At 42.4% G+C, this 25,025-nt stretch overlaps 4 protein-coding genes across 8 annotated transcripts in view; 1 reads left to right on the top strand and 3 right to left on the bottom strand.

The window, feature by feature from the left end:
- The window catches only part of Epg5 (ectopic P-granules autophagy protein 5), a 33,556-nt gene extending 25,216 nt beyond the window's left edge, over positions 1 to 8,340 (bottom strand). For 2 of the 4 annotated variants that reach the window (XR_011237178.1, XM_069501159.1), the window contains exons 1-10: positions 8,079 to 8,202; positions 7,228 to 7,373; positions 6,862 to 7,067; positions 5,877 to 6,043; positions 5,422 to 5,567; positions 4,183 to 4,315; positions 3,298 to 3,451; positions 1,678 to 1,903; positions 1,100 to 1,227; positions 318 to 446 (exon numbers count right to left, since the gene is read on the bottom strand). Coding sequence is in view for 1 of the 4 variants with exons in the window: in XM_069501159.1 (XP_069357260.1) it covers positions 318 to 446; positions 1,100 to 1,227; positions 1,678 to 1,903; positions 3,298 to 3,451; positions 4,183 to 4,315; positions 5,422 to 5,567; positions 5,877 to 6,043; positions 6,862 to 7,067; positions 7,228 to 7,373; positions 8,079 to 8,163 (1,520 nt within the window). In the remaining 3 variants the exon portion in view is untranslated. The other 2 variants (XR_011237179.1, XR_011237180.1) reach the window with 2 other exon arrangements.
- LOC138402912 (uncharacterized) lies at positions 8,319 to 13,605 on the bottom strand. The gene is made up of 6 exons (XM_069501445.1): positions 13,400 to 13,605; positions 12,087 to 12,958; positions 11,087 to 11,369; positions 9,952 to 10,160; positions 8,390 to 9,184; positions 8,319 to 8,337 (listed from the first exon to the last, which is right to left on the bottom strand). Exons 1-6 carry the CDS (start codon positions 13,430 to 13,432, stop codon positions 8,319 to 8,321), a joined length of 2,211 nt encoding a protein of 736 aa, XP_069357546.1. The 5' UTR covers positions 13,433 to 13,605.
- Positions 13,606 to 14,227: 622 nt separating this feature from the next.
- On the bottom strand, positions 14,228 to 16,587 carry LOC117986025 (uncharacterized). Its single transcript, XM_034972830.2, has 2 exons — positions 16,116 to 16,587; positions 14,228 to 14,971 (listed from the first exon to the last, which is right to left on the bottom strand). The coding sequence occupies exons 1-2, from the start codon at positions 16,443 to 16,445 to the stop codon at positions 14,537 to 14,539; spliced, it is 765 nt and encodes a 254-aa protein (XP_034828721.1). The 5' UTR covers positions 16,446 to 16,587; the 3' UTR covers positions 14,228 to 14,536.
- Positions 16,588 to 17,702: 1,115 nt separating this feature from the next.
- Positions 17,703 to 25,025, top strand: part of Lsd-2 (Lipid storage droplet-2) — a 97,629-nt gene continuing 90,306 nt past the window's right edge. The window contains exons 1-4 of one of the 2 annotated variants that reach the window (XM_069501169.1): positions 17,703 to 17,872; positions 18,733 to 18,856; positions 19,560 to 19,792; positions 24,921 to 25,025. In XM_069501169.1, the coding sequence (XP_069357270.1) occupies positions 18,733 to 18,856; positions 19,560 to 19,792; positions 24,921 to 25,025 (462 nt within the window). In that variant the 5' untranslated portion in view covers positions 17,703 to 17,872. The remainder of the gene's footprint in view (positions 17,873 to 18,732; positions 18,857 to 19,559; positions 19,793 to 24,920) is intronic. The other variant, XM_069501168.1, reaches the window with a different exon arrangement.

The following is a 25,025-nucleotide window of genomic DNA, read 5'->3' as shown; positions in this document are numbered from 1 at the left end:
GTCGTACAGAGCGCTTTGTAAAATATCTTTCTCAGATATCAAATCAAGAACGAGGAGATTCCCAAGGGCGCCTCCTGCGAGGCTCAGAGGCTTAGGATGATGTGAGTCATATTCTTGAGGGGTGGCGTGACTCTACGTCCGGGTGACATTATGTGTGGCTATGTAAATAGGGTTCATTGTCAGTCATGTGATTTCAACATCGGGGTCGTTAAGGACGTGCTTAGGGCGTCTTTTATAGAGTTGCAATATAAACAAGGGTAAACGTTCCTCGATTATATCACTAAAGGATTGTTTAGTAGTGTGATCGTGTAACTCACCGCGTGTTCTGCATGTGCTGCATCAGCACCTGCTGCAGCAGCTCGGGGGCGGTGGGGGTGCGGCGCCCCAATGCGCGCTGCACCAGGGACGGCCCAGAGTTCAATATCGCGGTGAATACCTCCGCAAATCTACAAACAATTAACATCGAAGCGTTTGTCATTGGTTGCAAATGGTTAACGCCCATTGATATTATTGCATCTATTTAAATAAATAAAAGGCAAAGGTGACTGTAGGTGAGGATCTATCAACGCACATCTCAAACTACTGGACGGATCGGGCTGAAATTTGGCATGCAGAAAGCTATTATGATGTAGGCATCCACTAAGAAAGGATTTTTGAAAATTCAACCCCTAAGGGGGTAAAATAGGGGTTTGAAATTTGTGTAGTCCACGCGGACGAGGTGCGAGCATAATCCATAAATTCATATAAAAAAAGTTTGCAAAAGTTTTTATAATCACAAAATTGTGTAAGGTATACTTCATCATCTAAATATATAAAAGGAAAAGGTGACTGACTGACTGACTGAATGACTGACTGACTGATCTATCAACGCACAGCTCAAACTACTGGACGGATCGGGCTGAAATTTGGCATGCAGATAGCTATTATGACGTAGGCATCCGCTAAGAAAGGATTTTTTAAAATTCAACTCCTAAGGGGGTAAAATAGGGGTTTGAAATTTGTGAAGTCCACGCGGACGAAGTCGCGAGCATAAATTCATATAAAAAAGTTTGCTAAAGTTTTTATAATCACAAAATTGTGTAAGGTATATGATATATACTTGGGTGTGAGCGAGACGGATTCGGGCGACTGCGCCATGACCCGCATGAGGGGGCCCGCGCAGCGCGCCGCCTCCTTGGGCCGCGCGCGCGCCAGCCGCCACAGCGCCTCCGCGCCGGGCCCGCACACCTGCAGCACAACTACCAAGTCTACTAATTACAACAATAGCCTCACGACTGCCACCTAAAGACAGCTCCAACTGTCTGTCTGTCTGTCCCTTATTTCATTGTTTTTGAATATAGAGATAGTGAGCAAACGAGCAGGCGGGTCACCCGATGTTAAGTGGTTACCGCCGCCTATGAACATTTGCAGCACCTAAAAGGCCGGCAACGGTTCCTCTGGAACCGCCAATGCGTTGCCGGCCTTTTAGGAATTTGTTGGTCCGCCCCTTGAATAACCCCATGTTGTAATCTAAAGGAAACACAGTTCGCATGAGCGTTTTTCACGCTCCATTCCACGCTCATGCGAACTGTGTCTGGCCACAATCTGGCCACAACGGACGGTTGAAATGCTCCAGAAACCCAGACTTGCACATACTCTAAAATTTAGTTGCTCTCAGAATCAGTACTGATAACTAACCAGTGGTAAGCAATGCCCCCAATCGCTGGCCATCAACGCGTAGGCTGTGGACAACAGATCCTCGTGCTCCTCAGGAGAGGGCGCGTGCAGCGGCAAGCCCCACCACGTGCGATGCAGCCTCAGGGCGCGCAGGACTCGCCACGCCCACTTCGGCGCTTCGCCCTTCGCGCGCAGCCACGAACACAGCCAGCTCCCGATGGCCAGCTGGCTCTCCAGCGATACTCCCCTATGGGAAAGGTTTATATATTTGAACATTTTTGAAGCGAGAGGAAAATTTACCGCCGTACTCAGAGTCGCTAATCGTTATTTAAGATTGAGTTAAAACGAGACACACTGATGTGAGAGATATAGCTCTGTCTCGTTTTAACTAAACTTAAGTAACGATTAAGCGACTCTGAGTACGGCTGTTAGACTTTGATTGCGAATCAATTCAAATTTAAAAATATTTATTTCGGTAGAACAATTTTACATAAGTACTACATAGAAATTGGGACCATCCCACTTGACTAGTGTAGTAGTAGAAGTACAAGTACTTGTGTCTATAACATTAATTACAATTGAAATAAATATGTAAGTGGTTCCTTATAATTATGACGTAGGCATCCGCTAAGAAAGGATTTTTAAAATTCAACCCTAAGGGGGTGAAATAGGGGGTTGAAATTGATGTAGTCCACGCGGACGAAGTAGCGGGCATAAGCTAGTAAGTATATTATGTCGGCAGCGTTGTCTTTAGTTGAAAACAGATTGCTCATTGAACATCGCGTCATCGTCCCCATCGTCGTTGTGAGACTATAAAATCAGACGCGTACTGTGGCACAGAACATTATTCGTGTGGCTCTTGCCGAGGGCACTTCTCGATAGACACTGTGTCTCGTACTGTGTTATTGTTATCTGTGTGGTTTCTATTGTTTGAGGTACTAGGTGGGTGGTATGCTAGGTTAGCTGGTTGGTCTGGGACCAGTATGGGGATGGAGGAGCCGGTTTAGGTAGGGTTAGTTAGCGTTGGGTACGTTAGTAACGCCATTGGAGACGTTGGTGTCATGACTCATAAATGAGAGTTGCTATAGTTATTGTTGAGGGTAGTTTGTGTTGTCTCTCGTAGAGCGAGACAGAGAGTATCGTCGATGCGCCCACGAAGGCTCGGTTAATCTATAATGTTGTAATCCTGACTTATCCAATCAATCGTCATCATCTTTATGAAGGCACTTGGTTTTGCCTACATCAGAAGTGGGATAGCAGTTTATAGTCATTTCAATGTTGATCTTCCTGATTCTCCGTCATATATAATATAATATATAACATCTAAATATGCATGCAATCATACACTCCCATTTACACACACACACACATGCACACACGCTCACACATACTCATAAGCACACACTCACACACGCATACACACACACATACAATCATACACACACTGTTGTAATTTTATTTTATTATTGTATATACCTACATTTATTCTAACTCTATTCTGTTAAAATAGTTTAATTATAATTTTAAGTAATCTCTTTTGGCCTTCTGTTATACCTAGATTTAAATTTAAATAATAATTATGTATTTACGCTGTTGATTACTTTCAAATAAACAAAAATAAAATAAAATAAAATATCGTACGTGTGCGGCGTATAGTCCGCGTCGAGCAGGAGGTGCGGCACGAGCTGCGCGCACCGAGCCGCCCACTCGTCCAGCAGCGCGCACGCCTCGGCGGGCGTCGGCCGCCAGTCCTGCGGCGCGAGCGAGTGCAGCAGCGATGGATCTATTGTCTCCACTGCCAAACAAAGGTACGCAACTTTTATCCATTTTAGGGCTCCGTAGTAAAACAAGGAACCCTAATATAATTTCGTCCAGTCCAACTGTCCGTCTCTATGTAAACTATAAGAGCTGTAAAGTTAGACAAACTTGTTTACCGCTACTCAGGTCAAGAGTTTTGTCCTCGCTTCGCTCGCACTTTTCGTAATTTGTAACTTAAAATTCGCTTTACTTACAACACTAATAATATGCACCTGCCTTGGGCATTATTATAAAAAGGCCTGCGGGCGCCAAAGTCTGTTATTATTGACTTGTGTCACTATATTACACTTCACCCTACCAACTGTACTTGAGCCAGAATATCATGCAAATAAGTGGCCTGTGAATGTGATAGCCTAGTGGTTAGGACGTCCACCTTCTAATCAGAGGTCGGGAGTTAAATCCCGGGCACGCACCTCTAACTCTTCGGAGTTATGTGCGTTTTAAGTAATTAAATATCACTTGCTTTAACGGTGAAGGAAAACATCGTGAGGAAACCTGCATGCCTGAGAGTTCACCATAACGTTCTCTACCAATCCGCACATGGCCAGCGTGGTAGACTATGGCCAAAACCCTTCTCACTCTGAGAGGAGACCCGTGCTCTGTAGTGAGCCGGCGATGGGTTGATGATGATGATGAAGTGGCCTGCTTATTGTAATCGGGTACTGTATCCCAAACACACGATTGTGAGTACATTTATTTAGAGCACACCTTGGTAGAGGTCGGCCAGCATGTTGTAGGCTGTGGCGTGCAGCCGACGCTGAGCCAGCAGCTGCGGCAACAGCTCGCGCGCCGTGACGTCACACGCGCCGCCGCACGCCGCCCACTTGCGCTTAATCCCCACCTGCACCAAGTCACCAGTCCTTCATTCAAGTACAGTAAATAAATAAATAAATAAAAATCTTTTTTATTCGAATAAACTTTTACAAGTACTTTCGAATGTACGATACGGTACGATTCAGTACGATACAAACTTAAATGCGTCTGCGTGAAGTTAGCTTTGCGATCTTGCGCATGTACACTCGAGAACTAAATCACTTAACGGGCGGCGGTAGGTTCCACCTCAGCTTCAACTCGACTGTACAAACAAAAATAAGACACGTATAGCGAGAGAGAGACGCATCAAGGAACTGGCGGGAATGTAGGAGCGAGACGAGCGCTGTTACCCTCCCCGCTACCTCCCCGCCCTCCCACACCCACAATGTGTTCTGCGCAACGTCGTGCGCCAACTTCAGGGGCACATTTACGTTTGAATCGTTCTGTACATCATTTTCATTACATAATTCTCACATTAGTCTAACTATATAAAAGGACTGACTGACCAACTGATCTATGATGAACGCACAACTTAAACTACTGGACGGATCGGGCTGTTTGGCATGCAGATAGCTATTATGACGTGGGCATTCGCTAAGAAAGGATTTTTGAAAATTCAACCCCTAAGGGGGTGAAATAGGGGTTTGAAATTTGTGTAGTCCACGCGGGCGAAGTCGCGAGCATAAGCTAGTTTCCTTATGTACGCACTGACCTATCAATACCGGAAACATGTTTCTTCATGTATACATTCTAAGATATGAGACATGTAGTACGCAGCAGGTCGAGATGGCAATCGGGGTATGAGGCGGGGGGACCCCACACACCCACATATGTCACCCGCACCAGGTTAGCGCGGGGGCTGTACGTACAATTTTGTTTTTAATAGAGATAGCGAGTAAACGAGCAGGCGGGTCACCTGATGTTAAGTGATTACCGCCGCCCATGAACATTTGTAGAACCAGAGGAACCACCGATGCGTTGTCGGTCTTTTAGGAATTTGTTGGTCCGCTCCTTGAATAACCCCATGTTGTAATCTAAAGGGAACACCGCCGAAGGGAGTTGGTTCCACAGTTTGCATGTGCGTGGAAAAAAGGATCTGGCACAACGGGTGGTACAACTATAGTAGGTAGTCACCTGGAAGAGGAACTGGAGTACAGTGGTGGAGAGCTCGGTGTCCAGTTCCCTGTCGAGCGCGGCCTGCGTCACCGCGCGCACGCGCAGCGAGCACGGCTGCGGGCCCAGCACCGTCGCGAGCGACGCCACGCGCAGCGGACGTGTCTCTAAAACATATCTTACATTACATGATGCATTCATCCCGAGTGGCTGATATTCTTTTTTAGGGGTTTAGTATTTTGAGGTTAGGGTAGGCTAGTATTTTAAGGGGTTTAGTATTTTAAGGGGGTTTTAAAGAACATCTAAATCCAACAAAGTCGCAGGAGAAAGCTTCGTCCTCTATATGAATGAGCGAGATAGAGCACCAGATTTAATATACGACGAAAGAAAGAAAGAAGCAAGAATCGTAGAAGAATGCATGAGAAGCTCGTCTTCTGCCAGGTGTTCGCGGCTTTTTGAAGAGATGAACTGCTTACCGTGTAGGCCTGTGATCAAGGCGTGGCAGTAGTCTCTGGCCACGTCGCCGCTCAGCAGCGTGGCGGGCAGCGCCTGCGCCTCCTCCAGCAGCACGGCCAGCCCGGCCGCGAAGCACGCCTCCAGCTCCACGGCTATGCGCTCCTCGAGCTCTTGCGCGTACGCATATCTGGAGAATAACATTTTTTTTTAAAGAATATATGCCAAATTGCTGACTAATATTCCCTTTTCTCCTCCAATTAAGCGTAAAGCTTGTGCTAGGAGTAGGCTACGACAATAGTGCAACGGGTGGGATTTGAACCGGCGACCTTTCGGTCTTCAGTCCGCTCCTATAACCGTTGAGCTATCGAGGCTCTTATTTGTCTGGTGGGAGGCTACGGCCAGCCAACCTTCCGGCAAAGATGCCACCCGTGCATCCACCGGCTTCTCCCACGGGGTGCAAGGAGGATGCGTATTTACCCGTACACTCGCTGCGTTAGGGCACGATTCGATGTATCCACATATCTTTACACTAGATGATGACCACGACTTCGTATTGGTGGAGTTACGTTTTTAAAAATCCCGTGGGAACTCTTTAATTTTCCGGGATAAATATTAGCCTATGCCTTTTACCGGAATCAAAATCATCAGGTTGAACAGATGGGCCGTGAAAGGCTAGCAGTCAGACAGATAGACAGAGAGCAGACAGAATTCTATTATAATAACGAATCAAGAACAGTGACGTGACTGACGAGTCGCAAGGTGTCAGTCGCTCTAGAAATGCCGCTACGTGCAACACCGCGTCGCATCACACAGTGTAGTGAAATTGCATTCAAAGTCAAAGTCAAAGTCAAATGATTTATTCAAAATAGGTAATAAATTACTCTTATTGATAGTCTGGTATGGTGTTAGATTTGTAAGATATAGTGGTGATAATTATAACGCAAACTTAAAACTAAAGCTACGTTGGAAACCTCAACCTTAAATGTGTTAGAAACTAAACCAAACCCGGAGTGTAGGTGCAGTGCGGCCAGCGACGCGAGCGTCGCGCTCACCAGGCGTCGCAGGCGCGCGCGCAGGCGGGAGTAGCCGGCGTGCGCGTGCAGCGCGCGCTGCAGCACGCCCAGCAGCACGCGCACGCCGCAGCTGGCCTTCAGCACGCCGTGGCCGCCCGACCTGTCGCCCCACGACCGCTCGTCTTCCTTTGCTATATCCTGAACCGAGCACGGAAAAGTGGATTTCAGGGTTCCGTACCAAAATGATTAAAAAAATTAAAAATACGACTGTCCTGCCAAAAAATTAACTCGGAAGTAAAAAAACACATATTCGGAAGTGGCGCTTTTTTTTTTAAAGTGAGCGCTGCCCAGTACTTACCGTGTTGGCAAAGAGCAGAATCCTGGCAACCATGTCCTGCAGCGGCAGAGCGTCGAGCAACGCCAGCAGGTCCCGCTCGCGGAGCCGCCCCTGCCCCACCGCGCCGCCCTCCCCGCGCGGGTCCACCTCCTCCCACGCTTCACACTCTGCCAAACAAGAAGACGCTTCATGGAACTCAAACATTTTGGCGCCCCCTGAGACGGCCGCCCTCGACAGGTGCCCCGGTTCGATTCGGTGCTGATGCACAATCATCTTCTTTGTTATAAGTCCCGCAAATTGCTATTGCGCTGGAACCATGTCTCGTTAACATCGAAATGACGTCATTATGACGTCAGCCGAAATAAAAATATACCATCAGCTCGAAACTTCAGTCTAGTGCTGACATCACTAAAATGGCGCCCACGCATATTAGCAATTTGCGGGACTTATACAAAAAGATCAGAAATGTCATCAACATCTTATACGCACAATTTCGCTAACGTTTTTGTCATACTATTTTACACTAGATGATGCCCGAGACTTCGTCTGCGTGGAATTAGGTTTTTTAAAATCCCGTGGGAACTCTTTAATTTTCCGGGGTATAATTCTTCCTTCCGGGATTTCTTCCCCGGGACATAAGTTAACCCTGTACCAAATTTCATCAAAATCGGTTGAACGGTTGGCCCGTGAAAAGCTAGCAGACAGACAGACAGACAGACACACTATCGCATTTATAATATTAGTATGACATGTTGAATCATATAATTTCCACACACAAGAATGGCCTACAGTAAAAGACTGGAGATCCTCTTATCTAAACATAGAATCCTGCGAACAGTGTACAATTCTGCTTTAACATCAGGAGAACTTACCTTCGGTGCACTCCTGCGCCTCCTCGAGCAAAGGCCTCGTGAGCAGCAGCTCCAGGATCGCGACGAGGCGCGCCGCGGACGGCATGTCCCGCACTTGCAGCTCTACGACGCGCCCCGCCCACTGCACTGAGAACTTACCCTCGGTGCACTCCTGCGCCTCCTCGAGCAAAGGCCTCGTGAGCAGCAGCTCCAGGATCGCGACGAGGCGCGCCGCGGACGGCATGTCCCGCACTTGCAGCTCTACGACGCGCCCCGCCGACTGCACTGAGAACTTACCCTCGGTGCACTCCTGCGCCTCCTCGAGCAAAGGCCTCGTGAGCAGCAGCTCCAGGATCGCGACGAGGCGCGCCGCGGACGGCATGTCCCGCACTTGCAGCTCTACGACGCGCCCCGCCCACTGCACTGAGAACTTACCCTCGGTGCACTCCTGCGCCTCCTCGAGCAAAGGCCTCGTGAGCAGCAGCTCCAGGATCGCGACGAGGCGCGCCGCGGACGGCATGTCCCGCACTTGCAGCTCTACGACGCGCCCCGCCCACTGCACTGAGAACTTACCCTCGGTGCACTCCTGCGCCTCCTCGAGCAAAGGCCTCGTGAGCAGCAGCTCCAGGATCGCGACGAGGCGCGCCGCGGACGGCATGTCCCGCACTTGCAGCTCTACGACGCGCCCCGCCCACTGCACGGAGAACTTACCTTCGGTGCACTCCTGCGCCTCCTCGAGCAAAGGCCTCGTGAGCAGCAGCTCCAGGATCGCGACGAGGCGCGCCGCGGACGGCATGTCCCGCACTTGCAGCTCTACGACGCGCCCCGCCCACTGCACTGAGAACTTACCCTCGGTGCACTCCTGCGCCTCCTCGAGCAAAGGCCTCGTGAGCAGCAGCTCCAGGATCGCGACGAGGCGCGCCGCGGACGGCATGTCCCGCACTTGCAGCTCTACGACGCGCCCCGCCCACTGCACTGAGAACTTACCCTCGGTGCACTCCTGCGCCTCCTCGAGCAAAGGCCTCGTGAGCAGCAGCTCCAGGATCGCGACGAGGCGCGCCGCGGACGGCATGTCCCGCACTTGCAGCTCTACGACGCGCCCCGCCCACTGCACGGAACGCGACTGTCTGCACAGACACACAAGCTTTCAATCCACACTATATTATATACATTTCCCTACATAGGAATGATAACTTGTAGGAAACCAAGTACTGGGGGAGAGAGGATCACGCGGGCCACGTGTGGATCTGCGTATTTGTGCACGTCTTCCCAGAAGAAAGGGGAGAAGAACAGAAATAAACTAGAAAAAGTTAGAGCCTCGATAGCTCAGCGGGCAAAGGAGGGGACTGAAAACCGAAATATCGCCGGTTCAAAGCCCACCCGTTGCACTATTGTCGTACCTACTCCTAGCACAAGCTTTACGTTTAATTGGAGGGGAAAGGGGACTATTAGTCAGCATGATAAACTTGGCTAGTATTCTTTTATAAAAAACTAGATGATGCCCGCAACTTCGTCCGCGTGGATTTAAGTTTTTAAATATCCCGTGGGAACTCTTTAAATTTTCCGGGATAAAAAGTAGCCTATGTCTTTCCTTGAGATGAAGGCTAACTCTGTACCAAATTTCATTGAAATCGGTTAAACTGTTGGGCCGTGAAAAGCAAGCAGACAGACTAGACAGACTAATATTATAAATTCGAAAATGTGTCTGAAAATGTATTTTCGCATTTATATTAGTATAGATGAAATTGTAGAGAGGCCAAACGACCATGTGACCAATTTTTTTTATACTCCTTATTATACTTTCTATAGGTATTTAAAAAAGCCCTGCAACCAAATTTAGGGCACATCGTTTTTGCATAAAACGTTGACAGGGCAAGGTTGTTCTGCAGATTACCTGAAGAGACTATGCAGCAGAAACAGCAGATGTCCCAAGTCCCTGTCGTCCAGTAAGGAGGAGGCCAACACGCTCGCCCAGCGCTGCAGCGCCGCGGCGAAGGTCTCCGGCGCCGCGTCGCTGAGCTGCAGCGCTTGCAGCACCAGCAGCAACGCCGAGCGGACGCTGCTCTTGTTGCTTTGGAGGATTTCCGCCACTAGCTCATCCACCTTCAACGTCAACAAATTAATATCAATAAAACATAGTATAGTTGTTGCATTTCACGAAGGCCACTGACTCATGCCTGTGTTTAAGTCGTATCGGTATACGTAAGGTACACTAAATGTGTGCGCTTGCTCACGACTGATTGGTCCGACATGCACGCACACTTACGCAATGACCATGTAAGCGACGTTACCACAAGTAAAGTTCAGTAGCCTTCGTGAATTGCAAGAACTGTAACAGAACTAGAAGGCCAAGCGCACTTGGGATGAGTTTCCACACCACTAACTCAGACCCAGTCTGAATGCTCCCATAGTGCTTCCTCGTTTTTGTTGTGGGTTGTGTTACTTAACTTTGTTGTGGGCTTCTTATCAGACCATTTGGAAGCCTAATATTTAAAAGGAAGGAAATCCATATATAAAAGGAAAAGATGACTGACTAACTGACTGATCTAACAACGCACAGCTCGAACCACTGCACGGATCGGGCTAAAAATTTGGCATGCAGATAGCTATTACAACCTAGGCATTCACTAAGAAAGGATTTTTGAAAATTCAACCCCTAATGGCGTGAAATAGGGGTCCGAAATTTGTGTAGTCCACGCGGACGATGCCGCGGGCATAAGCTAGTTGTAAATAAATGCTTTAAGTTTGAGTTTACTTGGACAGTTTGTTCGTGTGCTCGTACGTTCGCGCTAGTCAAATTCGTACGAAAACGCATCCAAAGTGTAGCCGGCCTAAGTGTGCCTCTCCACCGAAGCGGAGCGGAGCGGAGTTGTGTATAGTTGACCAATCAGAGTTTTGTCAGATGACGGAATAAAATTATCACGATATTTCCGACATTTTGTTTGGTCTGCTCAACACATCTCCGCTCCGCTCCGCTTCAGTGGACAGGCACCCTAATGTAGTAAGTGTTCTCGTCAATTGAAACTTACATCATAATGCGCCTGCAGTGCTGCATGTTGGTGATGGCAGTAGCACTCCTGCACATCCCTCAACAAAGCCTCCAGTCTCAACTTGGCTGCCGGCATCTTCTCGGTCTGCAGCCGGGCCACCTCGTACTCCGCCCTGATGCGCACGAGCGCGCTGCACCGGCACGCCCGTGTCTGGTATATATTGCGCTTCTCTACTAGCCATAGAGTAGCTTGTGATTTCTCTTCCTCCACGTAACCAGAGCTTATGCGGTTGCGTTCACGTTCTATTGCTATTAGAGCAGTTCTGTAAATAGTATTGCATCGCTCGTCAGCACGTGTCACATACCAATTTGTAGAGCACCCATTACGATAATGTATCTCTTGTCAATATCAACATACTATAAGCTGAAGGATATAAAGGATTTTTTTTAATCAGCCACAAATTATTATTATTTTTAATAGAGATAGTGAGCAAACGGGCAGGCGGGTCACTTGATGTTAAGTGGTTACCGCCGCCCATGAACATTACAGCACCAGAGGAACCGCCGAAGCGTTGCCGGCCTTTTAGGAATTTTTTGGTCCGCCCCTTGAATAACCCCATGTAATATTGTTCTATTTTCAATGGCATATTATTTTATCTAATCAATAACATAAAATAAAAAATAATTTATTTTGTGACTATGTGATATCAATATGGGATATGGGTTGAAATTTGCAAATCTATAGGCAAAATCTAGTTACAATTAAAATAAAGCTTAGGTTGATAGAGCATAATATGTTTCATCATGATATTTTTGACATAATTTAGGACTAAAGCAAACTAAAACTGAAATTATTTATTCAGAATTGGTAATATTTTACGCTTCCTGATTGTCATAAATTTTTATTTGTAAGATGATATGATATAGTGGTGATAATTAATATGTACTTATAAAACTAAAGCTACAAGGGTTCCAAACACACCCAGGTCTGAGAAATGCCCACAACAAACTCAACAAACGAATAAAGAAGTAAAGTATACCTAAAAGTGGACAGAAGGTCAACCAAAGGATGGTCAGGTCCACCCTGTGGCCCCGCCTCCACGGCAGCTTCCTCTCTCTCGCTCAATGCCTTGACTTCAGCTATCTCTCTCCCACCAAACACCCGGACTGCTTCCTCCAATGGCATACAAGATAATCTAGCTTTTTCTACAACTCTTTCACGTGTTACTCCACTAATGTAAGGTTGAGCTTCAACTTCTGTTCGGGCTAATGGAGCCGATGGTCTTGAATCTTCCTTCAGCACAATTTCTTGTTGACTTTCTAAATCAGGAATATTCATTGAATCTAATGAAATTTTTTTGAATCCAATTTCTAGTTCAGAACTACCCAATGTTACTTTTTGTATTTTATTGAAGTCCCTGGTCACTGTGTTAGCTTTAGAATTAGTTACAGAATATTCATCTAACATTATTTCATTTAGACTCTTTTTGGCTTCTGTTAAAATGTTTTGTAAATTGTTGGTTATTGAGTTGTCTTGTTCAAAAGGTTTATTTTCCTTAGTTATAATGTCTTTTACTTTACTGACTTCACTAGTTGTTTCTTCAGCTTGGGATTCTTTCCTTCCTTCACAGCTTGAAGGAAGATGTTTCTCCTGAACTGTATCGACTATTGAGGCAACTTGCTTATTTGTTTCTTCTATAGCATGAGTTGGAACTTGTGTTTCTTGTTTATTGTGTGTTGTCGAGATTGACTGCTCTTCATTAATGGAACTGTTTGAAGCTTGTTCCTGAATAACATGTATAGAAGGAATGTCTTTCCCCTTAGAACTGATATCACTCAGTAAGGGAGATTCCGGGTTTTCTTTAACATTTGATTCTATTTCAGGCAACTGTTTGATCTTGGTTTTCTTTTTCTATGTTAAAACCAGGAACATAATATTAGGTAATTATTATCAATAAAATACTAGTTCGTTTTAAAACTAGCTGATGCCCGCGACTTCATCCGCGAGGAGTTTTTAAAAATCCCGTGGGAACTCTTTGATTTTCCGGGATAAAAAGTAGTCTATTTCACTTTCCAGGTCTTTATCTATACCCATGCAAAAAATCACGTCAATCCGTTGCACCGTTGCGACGTGATTGAAGGACAAACCAACAAACAAACACAACAAATAAGGGTACCTACTGATGTAACTACCAATTTTATTATCAGTGTAAAACTCTAATTGTCAGCATAGTAAACATTAATATTACAAGAAATGTCTCATGTCAGAAAAATTTAATTTTAATGCGTAAATGCACCAACAAAGGATGCAAACAATATTTATAAAAAGATAATAATAACAAATAGTACTTACCTCCCGACGTTTTTCTTTTACCATAGTCGCCATGATTATATATTAAAACTATCATGTAAGCGCCACAGTAGAATTTGTGTTTTGTAATTTAAGTTTTCCTTTTACAATAATGTATTTTATTTTGACTCAACAGCTGTTTTGCAAAAATGCAAAATGCCAAAGTCGAAATCAAAACAACGTCAAGTCGGTCAAGTCAAGTAGGTACCTACCTAGCGATGGCGGTGCTGCCAACTCACAGAATACATTTACTGCCAACCATTGCCAACTGAATTTTGATCTTTCTGAAGCCCTTGAAGCATAGACAATCCATTCACTCAATAATCTTGAACTATCCTCTCAAGGACATTTGGGTCAATACTCACTTGGGTCATGGTTTAACCGACTTTTTAAAAAAGATGTTTTGAATTCAATGCATTTTTTTAGGCAAGTAATAATTGTGTAATCTCAAATCAAATGTGTTGGTTATCAACATCGATGGTTATCAACAATAAGTAGCTGTACGCGGCAGAAAGTAATGTAGGTACATCGACCTTTAGAAAGAGGTAGCGGCTTTTTAGAGCATTGTCTCTGTCGTTGAGACCGCCAAAACGTCACATAAGTATGAGTGATAGATACAACCATATATGTACAACGATCAAACGCTATACAAAGCCAAAATGTCATTCTAAAGGCCGATGTACCTACATTATTTTCTGCCGCGTATTGTAGTTATTTAGATACTTATAGTTAATTTATTTTTCTCAACTTTTGGAAATATTCAGTTGTATGAATTTGAAACTTAACTTAGAACTTTAATGGCACAAATGATAATAATTATTGATAACAAAATTATTTAGAAAATAATTTTATTCTAAAAAAAAAATATACCTACTTAAATATGCGTAACAATGTTATGGGCAATTTCAAAATAAGAACAACGTCAACAAAATATACTGACGGTTAAATTTAATGCCATATAAACTGGATAATGCTTTTTATTCTAGCCTTCTGTACCTAATGAATATCGATATCCTACAGCCTACAGACGTTTTGAGAAGTGGCCCCTCATATTATTATTATCTTCCTAATCGCCATTCAATGCGTTTCTATTACTATCTAATTAACTTAAGAGTATGAATAGATAGGTATCCTTATATATTAGGATTGTTGTTGTTCTTGATATCCAATATTATTCTCGTCTTCAAATTGGTCGTGACTTTGTTGGGTTATTATGAACACTGGAGATTTGATCTTCCTCGGCACAGGAGAAGGGGATGTCGAGTAACTTCTGTTTTGTGTTGATCCGCTTTGCATTTTAGCATTAAACATAATATTATCAATTTCATGCATCGCCATATCTCGTTGATGTTCATCGAGTTTCCTTAATTTCTTCGCTAAAAGTTGTCCATATAAGTCGTATTCGTCCGTTTCAGTTTTCGTCTTTTCGTCCTTTACATAGTTCACGGTGTCTAGTTGTCTTTTGTAGACGTATTCTTGAGGTTTCGAACTGGACGATCTGTTCAAACGACTGCCGGAAGAGCTCTGCCGCTCAACCATGACGCTAACGTTTTGGATTGGATTGGCGATGGGGTCCTGAGAATTGTAACATTTAAATTATTACCAGTGTGTGTACACTACTAATATTATAAATGCGAAAATCTGTCAGCTTTTCAAGTTTTCACGGGCTATCAGTTTAACTGATTTTGATGTTTGGTACAGAGCTAGCTAACATCCCGGGGATCATCCCATAGGCTACTTTATATCCCGGAAAATTAAAGAGTTCCCACGGGGTTTTAGAAACGTAAATCCACGCTTCCAAATGGAAGTCGCGAGCATCATCTAGTTGTTCTATAAATTACTGGAAGCGGTTTGGAAATTTTATCACGCCATATTTATTGAAAACGTCTCCGCTTCGCTCTGCTCCAGTGGAAACGTACCCTTATTAATTTTGAAATAATATATTTTTACCAAACTACGGCGAAGGTTATGAATTATAATTTAACAGTCTATGTATGTATCTGTGTTCCACCGTAGCGCCTAACCTACTGAGCTGATTTTGATGAATGAGGTACCAATTGATTCGTTATTAAGCTTATTGCACATTACGGGAAAGTCCAGTCAAAGTAGACATTCAAGTTTACAATCATTCGCATAGGGATAAAAATTGGTACGAATGTTGGAATGTTGGGAACTCCAATATACAGTGTACCTAATCAGAACGCTAGCAAAAACTTAGGGTTATTGTTAACTATCTAAACGCAATCCAATACCAATAACCATTGGAGGCGCATTTTGTAGTTTTAGTGATTCAGTATTGTTCAAACCCGCAATGTATAACGTGCAAAACTGAGGTGAATGCCCCGCCTACGACGCGGCATTGACTCCGAGTGGCCTACTTACGAAACGTTTGTTGACCACTAGCGTCCGTCAGATGTTTTATTTGCAATATATCGTAAACTTTTACAAAATGTATATGTTTTGTGGTATATTATCAGTAATCATCAATATCACCTGTCTTCGTTTTTGCTAGCGTTCTGGTTACATGAATAAATAATGAATTGTGAAAAGTCCCCATTCGATTTATATCGATGTTCCCAATATTCGTATATTTTTTGCCCTATGCGAATTATTTTAACCTTGAATGTCTATTTGGACCGGACTTTAAATAATTTATACCCCATAGTGTAAAGAGAGACGGAACTATAGAAAAAAAATCGAAATTTTTCAATGTTTTTACCTCGTCGTGACCATTTTCATTTGTGCTATCGCATTCATATTTCCCGCTCAAAAAACTTTCCATGAACGAATACGCAAACCACGTCGTCCGATAATTTACGGGGCACTTCTTTTTGCGGTTGTAGTGAAATCTAAAGGATGTCATTAGAGACTCCTTTTTCCTCTTCAGATCCACTATCGAACAGCTTATGCTAAAATTGCTTTGTATACGACGCCATGCTTCATTTATTTCGCATCTGTTTCTATGCAATGGATGTTTGGGGTCCCATAATAGCTGCTCAATTCTGTAGTGGTCCAAGAATTCCAGTGCCACATCGTTTGTCCAAGACATCACAATTCACAAATGTTTGTAAAATGTTTACCAAAGGTAGCCAACTTGGCTTATGCAAGAGCACAGAACACCAGAACACTATGCAAGGGGCGAGCCAAGCCACAGAGCCAAGCTATGGAGCCTGGAGCCAAGCCATTAACCAATCAGTGGCGTTCATTTCATATCCAATGTTTGTATTTTTTTACATGTTGGTCAAATTGTGCAGATTATCAAAGTCATTTTATTTCAAAGAAAATATTTAACTAATGATATTTTATTTTATTTACTTACCTTATTTATACTAAGTACTTATATTTACTTAGTATTAAACAGTGAATGAATGAATGAATCAGCCATTTTAATCTATGAGTCCTAAGAATGATACATTCAAGTTTAGTTCAGAGTAAAGTCCATTTTTCATTATTTTTGCACTATTTTGTACTTTGTGCTAATTAATGATACGTACTCTTTTAGAATGTTAGAGGATTGTCTCCATAACCGTCACAATTAATCATTTCATTCACAAAGGACCGGCCACCTGCTAGAAGATTCCTAACAGTGTTTCCACTTTCAGGGATTACGACCTATTTTAGGATGAAACGACTAATCATAATACATATTAGGTAGGCATGCCTTACCACTTTTTTTTATCTCGACAGGATTTTTAGATCTATCAAAGGGGATAGGCATAAAAGGATAGAATGATTGTTTTGCGTTCCGCGTCGAGAAGTAATGATTTTTTTTTGGTATAACTAGCTTATGCTTGCGACTTTGTCCACGTGGATTACAAAAATTTAAACTCTTGTTGTATATTTTTCAAAAGTCATAATAGCTATGTATCTGCACACCAAATTTCAGCCTGATCCGTTAAGTCGTTTGAGCTGTGCGTTGATAGATTAGTCAGTCAGTCAGCTATTCCTTTCATATATTATTATATAGATATAACTATTTAGTAAGGTGGGTTTAAATTATTAGTTATTCGAATGCGATTTACTTAAAAAAGGGGAAAAATAACTAAACACCTTCGTCACAAGACTCAAGATTTAGGTTCGTAAAATGTATTAAATGGTGATATGACGTTCTTTCAGTGTTTACTATAATTATTAAGTAAGTATGCGCCATAAATCATGGTAGGTATTGTATTTTGATTTTCATTTAGGCTAAGTTCTTATAGATACTTGGGACATCCCAACATCACAAGTGGAAACACTGATCCTATTATTTTATTTCATTTCATTCACTAATCAGAGAGTGAGTATTATTTTTATTTTACGTTCTTCTTTCATTCATTAAAAAGTAGTCGTATCGAACTGACGCGAACTTTTTACTTGTTGCAGTGAAACTTTTACTTTTTTACTAATTTGATATTCCAGTTGTGAGCTTGACGATATTTAAAGATTCTAATTGATTTTTATACGTTTTATTTGCAAAATTAAAAAGTTTATACGGTAAGTTAATCATCAAATTACCTCATTCCTACCTGCATTCGATCACCAATGTGACCCTAAATAATTATTGTACATTCCCTTACTTTATTTAGGTACTGTCTTTTGTTGCTCGATCTCTAAAACATCAATTAACAATCTAAAAATTGTAACTAATTAATAAACAAAAATTGGTCTAAAAAGTATTTTTTTTGTGGGATTTGTAAATGCGATGCCTACCCTCTCTTTTCAAATTATTTTTCACATGTAATTTTCAATATCACCGGACATTAGGTTTGAAACAATGACCTTGCCGTGCCCTCTGAATCAGTTAAATTCTAAACTACCTACTAAGTTATCTCAGGATTAAGGAGTCTGGGTTGACTACTCATTGAATTCCCTACTTATTGCACTCCCCTACGTTTACCAGTTTCTAGCTGGTTCTTCTCGAAGTGCGAGCATTTTGAATCAGTGGTTGATTAACTTGAAGATTTAAAACCACTTTGTAAAGGTAGTTATATTATGTATATGGATGAATAGCTGTTTTATCTAGCACATAAAAAGGAAGAGTGTTAGCCTAGTGGTTAGGACGTCCGCCTTCTAATCCGAGGTCGGGGGTTCGATCCCAGACACGCACCTCTAACTTTTCGGAGTTAGGTATGTGCGTTTTAAGTAATTAAATATCACTTGCTAACAGTGAAGAAAAACATCGTGAGAGTTCTCCATAATGTTTTCAAAGGTGTGTGAAGTCCACCAATCTGCACTTGGCCAGCGTATTGGACGATGGCCTAAATCTTTCTTATTCTGAGAGGAGGCTCATTCTCAGTAGATACTGATGACTTGATGAGGTTAATCTACATAATTTGTATTATGGTTGTACACAGATGGCAGCAGAAGTAGGTTCCGCCCCCAGCATGCCGCAGCTGCAGTCGGTGCAGAAGGCCATGTCCCTGCCCGCTGTGGGCGCCGCCGTCGGCCAAGTGGGAGCTTTCTACACCAGGGTCAAAGGTAAGTCATCTATCTATGTATACTATACTTACCGTGAATATCATTTAGATAGCATCTTTGTTTATAATTCCAGCTCTAGAATTTTTTTTTTATGTAAAACTTCTTCAGATGTAACTTGAGAGTCCCTCAGATCTTTTGAGATGGTTTCAAAATGTCACCAAACAGAAAAGTTGTTTTGATGTTGATATTATTTGAGGTGTTTTGAAGTGTGCCATAGATATTTTCACCAAACAATTTGTATGTAGGTACCTTGGTACTATGATTTTCACTCATTATTTATGACTACTAAAGTCAAATGACTTATTTATTTTTAGCTAGATGATGCCTGCGACTTTGTCCGCGTGCATTTAGGTTTTAAAATTCCCATGGGAACTCTTTGATTTTCCGGGATATAAAGTAGCCTATGTCCTTTCCCGGGATGCAAGCTATCTCTGTACCAAATTTCGTCAAAATCGGTTGAACGGATGGATCATAAAAGTCTAGCAGACAGACAGATACACTTACGCAATTATAATATTAGTATGGTATCTGAATTGTGATAGTAACATTTCACAATTAGACAGTTTAGAAATTATAAATTCGCAAATTGCCCATGCCAGGAATCGAATCAGAGACCTCCCACTTATAAGATAACAGTACTCAGGATTGCTCCGGGGAAGTGATCAAAACACAACAATAGCTACAAAGATGAAATTTATTCCAGGAGCACACTCCCTGCTAGAATGGGCACTGTCCACGGCTGAAGCCAGCGTGACCCTGGCTGCCACCACCGCAGCGCCCTACGTGGCCGCTCCGCTGGCAGCGGGCGACGCCAGAGTGGCTGCAGCACTGGACGAGCTGGAGCGACGGCTGCCGCTGGTCACTGAGCAGCCCAAGGTCATCGTGGAGACCACCAAGCAGGCCGTGCTGTCCAGGATCACTCCTCAGCTGAACAAGGTAAGATTACCTCCAGTGAAGGAATTGGCTGAAGCCGGTGTGGCACTAGACACCATCATAATCTCATCCATCGCCGGACCACTACTGTTCTTCGCAGAATGAGGACAATTTACGCCATAGATCACCACGCTGGCCAAATGCAGTTCGGTAAAATTCACACCCTTGTGAATATTATAGACAACTCTCAGGCCTACAGCCTACAGGTTCTTCAAGATGTTATTTTCTTTGATTTTTAGGGTTCCATACCTCAAAAGAAAATAAGAAACCCATATAGGATCACTTTGTTGTCTGTCTGTCTGTCAAGAAACCTACAGGGTACTTCCCGTTGACCTAGAATTATGAAAATGGCAGGTAGGTAGGTCTTATAGCCGACATAGCCATCGACATCTTCCGACATTAGGGGAAAAATCTGAAAACCGTGAATTTGTGGTTACATCACTAAAAAAAGTGTTTTGAACATTATACCTAATTAGTAAATTCAACTTTAAAGTAAGATAACTATACCAAGTGGAGTATCATATTATGAAAGAGCTTTACCTGTACATACTTCGACTTCACAAATTTCAAACCCCTATTTCACCCCCTTAGGGGTTGTCATAACAGCTTCCTGCATGCCAGCCCGATCCGTCCAGTAGTATGAGCTGTGCATTGATAGGTCAGTCAGTGATCTTTTCCTTTTATATATTTAGATACTAGATGATGCCCGCGACTTCGTCCGCGTGGATTTAAGTTTTTTAAACATCCTTTGGGAACTCTTTATTTTTCCGGGATCAAAAGTAGCCTATGCCCTTCCCCGGGATGTAAGCTAACTCTGTACCAAATTTCATCAAAATCGGTTAAACTGTTGGGCCGTGAAAGGCCAGCAGACAGACAGACAGACACTTTTGCATTTGTAATATTAGTATGGATATGGATGTAGGTACATATACATAGAATTGAGTAGGTAGGTATAGGTATACCGTACATTTATTTTGCCTGCACAAACTTGCTACAAATGCTTATCTTCGATAGCAACTTGCATTGCTGACGACACAGTGTCATGTCATTCCCCTATCTATATTCTATATCACTTACTTAAGGAGCTGGCGAACAAAACAATTTTAAAATATTTTTTCTTCAGTCCAGATATTATTAATCCAGTGAATACAAATCTGAACTCTTTCAAATAGTTCATGATTTCGATCTCTGAATACAAATTACAAACATGGACTCATTTCCAGACAAAACAGGCTAAAATTGAGTCCAAGATTTATCACCGGTATAATTGCAGTAAAATGACAAAAGCTTTCATTAAGTTTTGCTCAGCTGCCTACTTGCTTACCTTTGAAGTCAGTAGGTATCATACAAAATAGGTATTTAGCTGCGGTAGGTCTTAAAAAAACCGGCCAAGTGCCTCGCAGACTCGCGCACTGAGGGTTCCGTACTACAATCATATTTTATCGACATTTTGCACTATAAATCAAAAACTATTATGCCTAAAAATAAATAAAAATCTGTTTTAGAATGTACAAGTAAAGCCCTTTCATATGATACCCCACTTGGTATTATAATCTTACTTTGAAAGTTGAAATTAACAATATTTGTTCATGAACACATTTTAATTTGTTTATTGTGATGTAACCACAAATTCACGGTTTTCAGATTTTTCCTCTCATGTCTTCTATAAGACCTACCCTTCTGCCAAATTTCATGATTTTAGGTCAACGGGAAGTACCCTATAGTTTTCTTGACAGACAGACAACAAAGTGATCCTATAAGGGTTCCGTTTTTCCTTTTGAGGTACGGAACCCTAAAAATTAGTCCAAACTCCGGACTCGCCTAGCTGCAATGTGCAAAGTTCATTTAATATTTACCTTTGGCATTACTCATCGTAGCGATTTCCCCTCATCCTTCGCTCGGCAAAACCGGTAACACGTAACACATCTGTTTTGCTTGCCTACGGTATAAATAAAGTGACAAATGTCCAAAGGTCGACGCACGCCACCTAGTTAATAGGTACGATTGCACAAGAACTGCTTACTTTAAGCCTTTAATAGGTAAATAAGTTAAATAAATACCTACTGGTCAGGTACCTAATTAATAGTATGCTTACTTTATGATATGATGCAATCGAAGATTAAATGGTGTCAACTTCAGACCACTAAATGTTTTAAAAGATAGCTAGCTGGGCATCCTTTAGTATGTAGATATATAATCACACTAATATTATAAAGGCGATAGTTTGTGTGTAGGTATGTTTGTTACTCTTTCACGCAAAAACTACTCGGCAGATTTGGCTAAGAATGGATTATGAATTAATTTGGAATGGATGGAGTTAAATAAAATTATTTTTTATTCAATTAAACCTTTACAAGTATTTCGAATCGTCAAATGCATCTACCACTGGTTCGGAATGCCTTATATATACCCTGGTGTAGCACTTAGGCAATTTTTTATCCTGGGCTGGAAAATCAAAGAGTTCCCATGGGAATAGCTACTATACTACTATATAATAAATCTTTATTTGTTCCAAAATGAAATATACAATTTTGTTTCAAATTACCCTCGACCCCCACATTAGACAGGGGGCAGTTGGGGGGGGGGGGGGGGGGGGAGAGTAACTACCTACATATTGTTTTGCAGACAGGTAGATTCCTAACCCGCCCATGGCCTTAAAATATTATGTATTTACCCACTTAAATACATAAATCAATGATTATAAATAACAATAATCAATACGTCATAATCAATCACCATTCCATTGTAATAAAGTTCAGTACATATTTCAAAACAGTCGGCCTTATTATACTTTTTATTCACATTACCGCGATATCCGCCGTGATAAGCATATTGTTATCAGTCGCCTGCCACGGTCAACGGACATTGAACCGGAATTTGAATTCTTCTAGACACTGTAACCAGTAGGTATGCACTTTTTTAGCGACAATTTTTTTAAAATTGCTAGATAGGCTTGCGCTCGACGACAATCATGCCTATATACTAACTTCGTCCGCGTGGAAGTAGGTTTTTAAAAATCCCGTGGGAACTCTGTGATTTTCCGGGATAAAAAGTAGCCTATGTCACTCTCCAGGTCTTTATCTATACCCATGCAAAGAATCACGTCAATCCGTTGCACCGTTGCGACGTGATTGAAGGACAAACCAGCGAACCAATAAACCAACAAACAAACACACTTTAGGTTTAAAGACTTTATTTTCTCAAAAAGAACAAAAGTTCACTTACATGAGAACAATTTTAAACTTAAATATAGAAGAAAACATTATGTATGATACGGTGAATTTATACAATAATAAAACTAGTACCTATATATTTAAAACTGTAGTGTTTGACAATATTTTTTTAATTTTTCTTTAAATTTTGGAAAAGATTTTTCGTTAAAAATGTCTTTCGGCAAGTTATTATATAGTAGTACTCCCTCAAACTGTATAGTTTTCACCCCACAATTAGTCCTAGCTTTAGTTAATTGTAGTTTATGTTTGTTTCGTGTACCATGTTTATGAGATTTTGTCTTAAAAGTGATTTGTGTATGTACGGACTCTAAGAGTATTTTTCTAACTAGTATGCATGTTTTGTATTTGTATAATTGACTAATCTGTCAAATCAATGAAATTGTATAAATGACTTTCGCATTTATAATAAGGGTACTGATGCACGGAGAGAGTTTAGTATACGGCTCTCTCTGTTACTTAATCCCATAGAAATGACAAAGACAATAAACTTAGTGGGCGTTAACCGTTTTTGAGTGGCCAACCAGTCATAAACGTTACTAAGTTTTCCGTACTACTCTTTTATAGAACTCTCTCTATTAAAACATTCTTCATTTTCGCATAGGTGTGTTCACCTACTGGAATTCTGCCAACCCGCACTTGCTCAGCGTAATGGACTGTGGCCTAACCCTTCTCATTCAGAGAGGAGACCCGTACTGCAGTGGGCAGGCAATTGGTTGATAATGATGATGACTGAAAATGTACGCCTGATAAGAAAGCTCCGAGTCACTCAGCGGGCGATGGAAAGAGACTTTCTTTACGTGATCAAATCAGAAATGAGGAGATCCGTAGGGAAACCAGAGTAACCGACATAGCTCAGCGGGTTACGAAGCTGTATACCGGCAATGGGCGGGGCACATAGTTCACATAGAATGGTACTTCCGTGCTGGAAAGCGCAGCGTTGGAAGACCCCCACTAGGTAGACAGACGACATCAAACGAGTCGCAGGGAGCCGCTGGATTCAGTCGCCCACCTTGGGTAGATGTCCTTTGTCCAGTCCTTTGGGTAAATGGCGACAGTGTGATCACTTGCTGCACCATTATTCGTAAAATGAGTCGAGTCTTATCAGTACCCTTATTATAAATGCGAAAGTGTGTTTGTTTGTTGGTTTGTCCTTTAATCACGTCGCAACGGTGCAACGGATTGACGTAATTTCTTGCATGGGTATAAGTTAAGACCTGGAGAGTGACATAGGCTACTTTTTATCCCGTAAAATCAAAGAGTTCTAACGATATTTTAAAAACCTAAATCCACGCAAAGTCGCGGGCATCATCTAGTTTTTAATAAATAAAAACATTCGCTAGTAAATAGACTGACATCGTCACGAAAACACCTCGAGGTCACCCGAGCTAGTTATTATTGTACAACCAATCACGTTAATCAAACTGGTTTTTCGTAAACAGACAACCAAAAGATTTAATCAGACTGACTGCGTATAACTGCTACACATACGTATTTATCTGGATGTAGGCGCGCCAACATAAATTTTTAGGGTTCCGTACCTCGAAAGGAAAAAGGAACTCTTATAGGATCACTTTGTCTGATGTGTCTAACACGAAAAGGGAATGATATGATCACAGCCATAGAGATAGTAGCACATAGTGTTATAGAACCAATTTCAACAAAGCAATAAGAAAGGCAAATGGAAAAAAAGCCAATCTTAGTACCGACCTAGAACAGTCTCCGACCGCCATGTCGGAGGAAAAAAGGGAGGAACACTTTGAAAAAAAAGCCATAAAGATAGAAAGGTCACAGTCGTTACCGTGCCGTAACTTGGATTTAAGCTCTTGTATAGCCAAACTCCAGAACTAAGTTGTTACCTGGTTGGTAAATATTAAAGTGTTGGTATATTGTTTCCTTAGGTTTACGGCGCGCGCGACGTGGCGCAGCAGCGCGTCAAGTCGCTCAAGGAGCTGACGTGGGCCAAGGCCAACGTGCTGCTGAGCACCGCGTACGGGCAGAAGGCC

Source organism: Maniola hyperantus, chromosome 10 (genome assembly GCF_902806685.2).
Source record: "Maniola hyperantus chromosome 10, iAphHyp1.2, whole genome shotgun sequence".
In the NCBI taxonomy this organism is placed as follows: Eukaryota; Metazoa; Arthropoda; class Insecta; order Lepidoptera; family Nymphalidae; genus Maniola; species Maniola hyperantus.
The sequence above is the reverse complement of the archived record's forward strand: the minus strand, read 5'-3'. Positions and strand labels throughout refer to the sequence as shown.